This window comes from Manacus candei, unplaced genomic scaffold (genome assembly GCF_025592945.1).
Source record: "Manacus candei isolate 608988 ecotype Guabito, Panama unplaced genomic scaffold, ASM2559294v1 h1tg000554l, whole genome shotgun sequence".
NCBI lineage: Eukaryota > Metazoa > Chordata > Aves > Passeriformes > Pipridae > Manacus > Manacus candei.
The window spans coordinates 22,628-31,636 of NW_026138602.1; the positions used below are offsets into that span (position 1 = coordinate 22,628).

Here is a 9,009-nt window from a genome sequence, read left to right on the forward strand (position 1 = left end):
GGGGGGCAATGGGGGGCTGCGGAGGGCGGGGGGGGTCTCTCCATGGAGCCCCCCCGTGCGGGATTCATGGCTGGGGGGGGGGGTCTCAAGACCCCCAAACACGGGGGGGCTGCAGGAGCGGGACCCCCAAAGCATTTTGGGGAGGGGGGGCAAGGCGGCCACTCCTGCGGGGTCTCCGGGGGGGGGGTCTCACCCCCGTCCCATCGGGGGGACCCCCAAAAGCGTCCCTGGACCGTGGGGGGGGGGGTCCGCCCCTTAGGGGGGCGTCCCAAAGGCGGCTCGGGGGTCTCCCTTTTGGGGAGGGGCCTCCCCAAAGCCCCCCCGTTACTCTGGGCTTCGGGGGGCTCCCCAAGGTGGGCCCGCAGCCCCCCCCCCCCAAATCACGGTGGAGTTTTAGGGCCCCCCCCCCCCTCACTCGGGGGTCTCATTTGGGGGAGGGGGTTCCCCTGCACGCCCGGGGGTCCCATCGGGCCCCCTCCCCAATCTCTGGGGCCCAGGGGTCGCTCAACCGACCCCCCCCCCCAATCTCTGGGTCCCCAACAGACCCCTCCCCAATCTCCGGGGTCCGGGGGTCCCACAACAGACCCCCCCCCCTCAATCCGTGGGGCCCGGGGGTCCCACAACCAAACCCCCTCATCTCTGGGGTATGGGGGTCCCCAACAGACCCCCCCCCCAATCCGTGGGGCCCGGGGGTCCCCAAACAGACCCCCCTCCATTTCTGGGGTCCGGGGGTCCCCAACAGACCCCCCCTCAATCCGTGGGGCCCCGGGGGTCCCCGAACAGACCCCCCCCATCTCTGGGGTCTGGGGGTCCCACAACAGACCCCCCCTCATCTCTGAGGTCTGGGGGTCCCCAACCGACCCTCCCTCAATCTGTGGGGCCCGGGGGTCCCACAACAGACCCCCCACCCATCTCTGGGGTTCGGGGGTCCCCAAACAGACCCCCCCCCCCAATCTGTGGGGCCCCGGGGTCCCGAACAGACCCCCCTCCATTTCTGGGGTCCGGGGGGTCCCACAACAGACCCCTCCTCATCTCTGAGGTCCGGGGGTCCCACAACCGACCCCCCCTCAATCTGTGGGGCCCGGGGGTCCCACAACCGACCGCCCCCCATCTCCAGGGTCCGAGGGTCCCCAGACAGACCCCCCCCCTCATCTCTGGGGTCGGGGGGTCCCCGAACAGACCCTCTCCCCATCTCTGGGGTCCTCTCAAGGCCCCCAAACCCCCCCACGCCTCCGGAGCCCGGGGGTCTCCCCACAGCCCCTCCCCCGCGTCTCAGGGGTCCCGCAGCATCTCCCCCCATCTCCGGGGTCCCTTTCGGGGGGCTCCCCGTCCCCCCCCCCCTCACTAATGGAGACCACCTGGACGTTCTCCACCTCAAAGCACCTCGACCTCCCCATCTTGGGGTCCCTTTTTTTGGGGGGGGGGGTGGGAGGGGGAGACTCCACTTTGATGTTCTCCCTCTCAAAGCACCTCAACCCCCCCATCCCCTCGGACCCTCCCCCCCCCCCCATTTCGGGGGTCTCCCGCTCGCCGACGGACCCCCGTCTGACGTTCTGCCCCTCAAGCACCTCAATCCCTCATCTCTGGGGTGTCTTTCGGGGGTCTCCCATTTCGGGGGTCTCCCCCTCGCTCACCAACAGCCCCCACTTTGATGTTCTCCCTCTCAACGCACCTCAACCGCCCCCCCCCCCCCCAATTCCCCCGGAGCCCGGGGGTCTTCCAACAGCCCCCCGCCGTGTCTCAGGGCTCCCCCAGCATCTCCCCCCGTCTCCCGGGTCCTTTTTAGGGCGACCACCCCCCTCCCATCACCAGCGGAGAGCGCTCGGACCCTCTCCCTGCACCCCGCGGACCCCGGCGGCGCCCCCCCACCCCTCCCGCCGCCCCCCATCCCCATCCCGGGGGTCTCCCCGTCCCCCTCCTCACACACCGACAGACCCCACCCCGACCTTCTCCCTCTCCCCGCGCCTCCCCCACCCCCCTCCCAACCCCCCCCACCCCGTCGGACGCCCCCCCCATCCCGTCGGACGCCCCCCCATCCCCATCCCGGGGGCTCCGCTCACCGATGGAGACGAGCTTGATGTTCTCCCTCTCGAGGAACTCGAGGGCCACCGACACGTTCTCCAGCTGCATCTGGCGGAAGGTGGGGGCGCGCGTTGTACTTGCGGCCCATCTGCTTCTGGCTCAGCACCTCGAGGAGGGCGATGAGGCGCAGCCCGTCGCCCAGGTCGGTCTGCAGGTTGCCCACCCGCTTCTGGACGCACTTGAGGTGCTCGTTGCACCAGCGGGTGAAGGTGTTCTGCTGGATGCGCTTCCAGGGCGCGTCCTCCGCCAGGTCCTTCTCGGTGGCCGGCATCTCCGCGTCCGCCTCGCCCCGGCCCGCGGGCTCCGCGCGGCCCCGCCCGGCCCCGCTCATCGTGCGAGGGGGGCGAGCACCGGGGAGGGGACGGGGGGGGCGGAGGAGGGGCCGCGCCTGCGCTGGGCCGGCTCGGGGGGGCTGCGGGAGGGCGAGGGGTGTGAGCGGGGAGGAGGCAGGATGGAGGGAGAGAGGGAGGGACCACCGACGAGGGGGACCCCCGCGAGGAAGGAGGGAGGGAGGGGGGGACCCCCGAGAAGTGGGATTGGTGCACGGAGAGACCCCCAGACCGAGGGACCCCCGAGAAGTGGGACCAGTTCACCGAGAGACCCCCAGACCGAGGGACCCCCGTAGGGAAGGAGGGAGGGACCCCCGTGAAGGGGACCCCCGTGAGGAAGGAGGGAGGGAGGGAAGGAGGGACCCCCGAGAAGTGGGATTGGTGTACGGAGAGACCCCCAGACCGAGGGACCCCCGAGAAGTGGGACCAATGCATGGAGAGACCCCCAGACCGAGGGACCTCCGTAAGGAAGGAGGGAGGGACCCCCGAGAATTTGGACCGGTGTACGGAGAGACCCCTAGAGCGAGGGACCCCCACATGGAGAGACCCCAGACCGAGGGACCTCCAGACCGAGGGACCTCCACAAAGTGGGACTGGTGCATGGAGAGACCCCCAGACCGAGGCACCCCCGTACTGAAGGACCGAGAGACCCCCGTCCCGTGGGACCGCCCCACCAAGAGACCCCCGCACCGTGGGACCCCCCCAAAGTGGGACCACCACAAGGAGAGACCCCCAGAGCGAGGGAGCCCCGGGATGAAAGACCCCCGGAATGAAGGACCGAGAGACCCCCGTACCGAGAGACCCCTGCACTGAGAGACCCTCACATCAGGGGACCCTCACACTGAGAGACCCCCACACCGGGGGACCCCCGCACCGAGAGACCCCCACACCGAGAGCCCCCTGCACTGAGGGACCCCCACACTGAGAGACCCCCGCACTGAGAGACCCCCGCACCGAGAGCCCCCTGCACTGAGGGACCCCCGCACTGAGAGACCCCCACACCGGGAGACCCTCACGCTGATGGACCCCCTGAGCATCCCCCACCAGGGGACCCCCAAAATGAGGGACCCCCACACTGAGGGACCCCCCCACACCAGGGGACCCCCAAAATGAGGGACCCCCACCCCGAGGGATCCCTGAGCATCCCCACACTGTGGGACCCCCAAAATGAGGAACCCCCCCCACATCCCTACTGGGCGACCCCCACACCAGGGGACCCCCAGACACCCCCACGCCCCGACATGAGGACCCCAGACCAGGGGACCCCCACACTGAGGGACCCCCTCCCCAAATGAGGGACCCCCACACCAGGTGACCCCAAACAGGGGAACCCCTCACTGAGGGACCCCCCCCCTCAATGAGGGACCCCCAAACATCTCCTCGGGGGGATCCCACCCCGGGGGACCCCCTTGGTGCTCCCCAACATGACCCACCCCCCTCAAGGACCCCCCCCCATCCCTACAGAGGGACCCCCACACCGAGGGACCCCCACACTGGGGGACCCCCATTCGGGGGACCCCCCTGACACTGGGGGACCCCCCTGTGCGTCCCCCCGACACTGGGGGACCCCCCTGCGCATTCCCCCCCCCCCGAAGACCCCCACGGGGCACCCCCAACGTGAGGACCCCCATACTGAGGGACCCCCGATATCCCCACACAGGGACCCCCCGCACCCCAATTTACGGGACCCCCCTCCGACCCCCCCCCTTTTAGGGGACCCCCCGCACTTTGGGGGACCCCCGGCTCTGTCGGTCCCGAACTGAGGGGGTTGGGGGGCAGCGGGGGGTCCCCCCCCAAGTCCCGGGGTCCCCACGGGGGTCCCAGGCCCCCAACAAGGGCTGCGACCCCAAAGCGGGGGGTCCCGGGGGTTCCCCCAAAAGGCTCCCCCCCCCCAGCAATCCCAAAGAGGGGTCCCCGCCCCAAAAAGGGTCCCCCGGCCCCTCCAGACCCCCCAAAAAAGGGCGTCCCCTCCTCACTGCTCCCCTGATGGGGGGTCCCCAGTTCCTCTCAAGGGGTCCCCCAGACCCATTCGGGGCGTCCCAGCTCCATTCGGGGGGTCCCAGTCCCATTCCGGGGGTCCCCCAGACCCATTCCGGGGGTCCCAGCCCCACTGGGGGGTCCCCCAGCTCCATTCGGGGGGTCCCAGCCCCATTTGGGGGGTCCCCCAGCCCCATTCCGGGGGTCCGAGCCCCATTCGGGGTCCCCCAGCCCCGTTCAGGGTCCCCCAGCCCCATTCCGGGGGTCCCAGCTCCGTTCAGGGGGTCCCCCAGCTCCATTCCGAGGGTCCCAGACCCATTCCGGGGGTCCCAGCTCCGTTCAGGGGGTCCCCCAGCTCCATTCCGAGGGTCCCAGCCCCATTCGGGGGGTCCCAGCCCCATCCAGGGGGTTTCTCCCCACAACACCCCTACAGGGGGTCTCTCAGGGGGTCCCCCGACCCCCAAAAGCGGGGTCTCCCCTGGTCGGTCCCCGGGGGTCGGTGGTCATGATGGTCCCGGGGGCTCGGGGGGTCGGTCTCCGGGGGTCGGTCCCGGGTGGTCGGTACCCCTGGGGGGGAGTCGGTGGTCCCAGTGGTCCCGGGGGCTCGGGGGTCGGTCCCGGGTGATCGGTGGTCCCGGTGGTCCCGGGGGCTCGTGAGTCAGTCCCCGGGGGTCGGTACCGGGTAGTCGGTACCCTGGGGGGGGGGTCGACAGTCCTGGGGGTCCCGAGGGCTCGGGGGTCGGTCCCCCGGGGGTCGGTCCCGGGTGATCGGTACCCCGGGGGGGTCGGTGGTCCCGGCGGTCGGTACCCGGAGGGAGCCGGTGGTCCCCGGGGGCTCGGTCCTCGGGGGTCGGTCCCGGGGGGGTTTGGTGGTCCCGAGGGCTCGGGGGGGGTCGGTCCCGGGTGATCGATGCCCGGGGAGGGGGTCGGTCCCCGGTGGTCCCGGGGGTCCCGAGGGTTCGTGAGTCAGTCCCCGGGGGTCGGTCCCGGGTGATCGGTACCCGGGGGGGGACACTCGGTGGTCCCGGGGGTCGGTCCCCGGACGGAGTCGGTGGGGCTCCCGGATCGGTACCCGGGGGGTGGACTCGGTGGTCCCGGGGGTCCCGAGGGTTCGTGGGTCGCTGCCCGGGGGTCGGTACCTGGTGGTCGGGGGTGTCCCCCGGGGGTGGGTTCCCGGTGGTCGGGGAGGGGGTCCCGGGGGTCCCGGTGGTCCCGGTGGTCCCGGTGGGTCCGGGTGGGTCCCGGTGGGTCCGGGTGGTCCCGCGGCCGCCGCCCGGGTCGCGGTGCCGGTGCCGGGGGGGTCGCGCGGCGCGCGCGGAGCCTTAATTGGTAACGAGCGAGGGAGCCCCGCCCAGGGGGGGGGTGGTCGGGGGGGGGCTCGGGGGCGTGGGGAGGGCGCGGGGGGGGCGCGAGGGAGACGGGGGGGGGTGATGGGGGTGATGGGGGGGGACACACCCCATAGGGTGGGTTTGGGGGGGTTTGGGGGGGAGGACACCCCATAGGGTAGGTTTGGGGGGGGCTTTGGGGGTGATGGGGGGGGGGACACCCCATAGGGTGGGTTTGGTGGGGCTTTGGGGGGGACACACCCCATAGGGTGGGTTTGGGGGTGATGGGGGGGACACACCCCATAGGGTGGGTTTGGGGGGGGCTTTGGAGGTGATGGGGGGGGGACACCCCTTAGGGTGGGTTTGGGGGTGATGGGGGGGGGCTGACACACCCCCATAGGGTGGGTTTGGGGGGGGCAAGGGGGACCCCGCGGGGTGGGTTTTTGGGGGGCCACAGATCCGTCTGGGGGGGGCCACGGGGACCCCCCGAGGGGGGAGGTGCGGGAGGGGCAGGGAGCCACGGGGCCCTATAGGGTGTCCCAGGGCCCTGTGGGGTCTCCTGAGCCCCTCTGGGTCTCTGTGGGGCAGGAGGGACCTCTGGGGCCATATGGGACATCCCAGGGGTCTATAGGGACCTGTGGGGTGTCCTGGGGCCCTATGGGGCAGGAGAGACCCACAGGACTCCATGGGGTGTCACAGGGCTCTATAGGGTGCCCCAGGCTCTATAGGGTGCTCCAGGTCCTATGGAACCCTATAGGGTGCCCCAGGCTCTATAGGGTGTCCCAGGTCCCTATAGGACCCTATAGGGTGTCCCAGGCTCTATAGGGCTCTATAGGGTGCCCTGTGTCCCTATAGGGCTCTATAGGGTGTCCCAGGCTCTGTAGGGCTCTATAGGGTGCCCTGTGTCCCTATAGGGCTCTATAGGGTGTTCCAGGACCCTATAGGGTGTCCCCAGGTCCCTGTAGGACCCTATAGGGTGTCCCAGGCTCTACAGGTGCCCCATGTCCCTATAGGGGCTCTATAGGGTGTCCCAGGCTCTATAGGGTGCCCCAGGTCCCCTATAGGGCTCTATAGGGTGCCCCATGTCCCTATAGGGTGCCCCAGGTCCCTATAGGGCTCTGTAGGGTGTCCCAGGCTCTATAGGTTACCCTAGGTCCCTATAGGGTGCCCCATGTCCCTATAGGACCCTATAGGGCTCTATGGGGGCCCCCCCGGGGCTCTGTGGGGTCCGACCCCCCCTCCCCCCTCAGGAAATGAGGCCGGCGCCGGAAGCGGCTCCGGGTGGGCCCCGATAACGGGGGGGGGTCATTAACGGGGGGTCATTAACGGGGGGGTCATTAACGGGGGGGTCATTAACTGGGAGTCATTAACATGGGGGGTCATTAACGGGGGGGTCATTAATGAGGGGTTCATTAATGAGGGGTCATTAACGGGGGGGTCATTAACGGGGGGGTCATTAACGGGGGGGGGGTAAGGGGGGGTCATTAACGGGGAAGTCATTAACTGGGGAGTCATTAACATGGGGGGTCATTAACGGGGGGGTCATTAATGGGGGTTCATTAATGAGGGGTCATTAATGAGGGGTCATTAATGAGGGGTCATTAAAGGGGGGTCATTAAGGGGGGGTTCATTAAAGAGGGGTCATTAATGGGTGGTCATTAACATGGGGGGTCATTAACATGGGAGGTCATTAACGGGGGGGTCATTAATGAGGGGGGTCATTAATGAGGGGTCATTAACGGGGGGGTCATTAACGGTGGGGGTCATTAACTGTGAGTCATTAACATGAGGGGTCATTAACGGGGGGGTCATTAACGGGGGGTCATTAAGGGGGGGGGTCATTAACGGGGGGGTCATTAACAGGAGGGGTCATTAATGAGGGGTCATTAAAGGGGGGTTCATTGGGGGGGTTCATTAAGGGACACATCACACGGACTGACACGTGTGTGACACACGCACCCGTGTGACACACAGGGACATGTGACACACACGTGTGACACAGGGACACGTGACACGTGTGACACACACAACACACAGCGACACGTCCACACGCACAAGTGTGTCAGACACACGACACACAGGGACATGCGTGACACACACGTGACACACGGGGACATGTCACACACACACGTGTGACACGCACAACGCACAGAGACACGTCACACGCACAGAGACACGTGTGACACACACGTGACACACACAGGACACACAGACTGACACGTGTGACACTCACAGGACACACAGACACACGTGTGACACTCACAGGACACACAGACTGACACGTGTGACACACACAGGACAGACTGACACGTGTGACACACACATGACACAGACACACGTGTGACACTCACGTGACACACAGACACACATGTGACACACAGGACACACAGACTGACACGTGTGACACACACAGGACACACAGACACACATGTGACACACACAGGACACACAGACACACGTGTGACACTCACAGGACACACAGACTGACACGTGTGACACACACAGAGACACGTGTGACACACACGACACGTCACACACACACACGTGACATGCAGAGACACGTGTGACACACACGGGCACATCACACACACACGTGACAGACTGACGTGCCTCACACGGACATGTCACACACACACGTGACACACATGCCCGTGTGTGACACACGTGTGACACCCCCCCCCCCGTGACAATGACACCACAGGCAGACCGACACGCGTGACACAACGGACAGGTCACACACCGCGTGACACACACACAGAGACACGTGGGACACACACACGTGACACGCAGGGGCACGTCACGCACACACGTGACACACACAGGTGTGATGCACACACGTGTGACACACACGTGACACGCAGGGACACATCACACACACACACGTGTGACACACAGAGACACGTGTGACACACACACGACACACAGACTGACCCCTGTGACACGGACACGTCCCACACACACGCCGTGACACACGCGTGTGGCACAGACAGGACACCCATGGACACGTGACACACAGGGACATGTGACACACACGCGTGTGGCACACGCAGGACACCCATGGACACGTGACACACAGGGACATGTGACACACACACGTGTGGCACACGCAGGACACCCATGGACACGTGACACACGCGTGACACGGACACGGCACACAGAGACACGCGTGACACACACAGGACACACAGAAACACGTCACACACACACCTGTGACACAGACACGACACGCACACGCGTGACACACGCGTGACACACGGACCCCCCCATTTTTTTAGGATTTTTTTTACCCCCCCAAT

General features: G+C 67.3%; 1 protein-coding gene across 1 annotated transcript in view; it reads right to left on the minus strand.

Moving 5' to 3' along the window:
* The window catches only part of LOC127465987 (filamin-A-like), a gene marked incomplete at its 3' end in the record, with an annotated part of 28,249 nt that extends 22,577 nt beyond the window's left edge, over nt 1–5,672 (minus strand). Inside the window, 3 exon segments of the mRNA XM_051776511.1 lie at nt 2,061–2,145; nt 2,147–2,494; nt 5,528–5,672. Of these exon segments, the coding sequence (XP_051632471.1) occupies nt 2,061–2,145; nt 2,147–2,413 (352 nt within the window).
* Nucleotides 5,673–9,009: the final 3,337 nt, after the last annotated feature.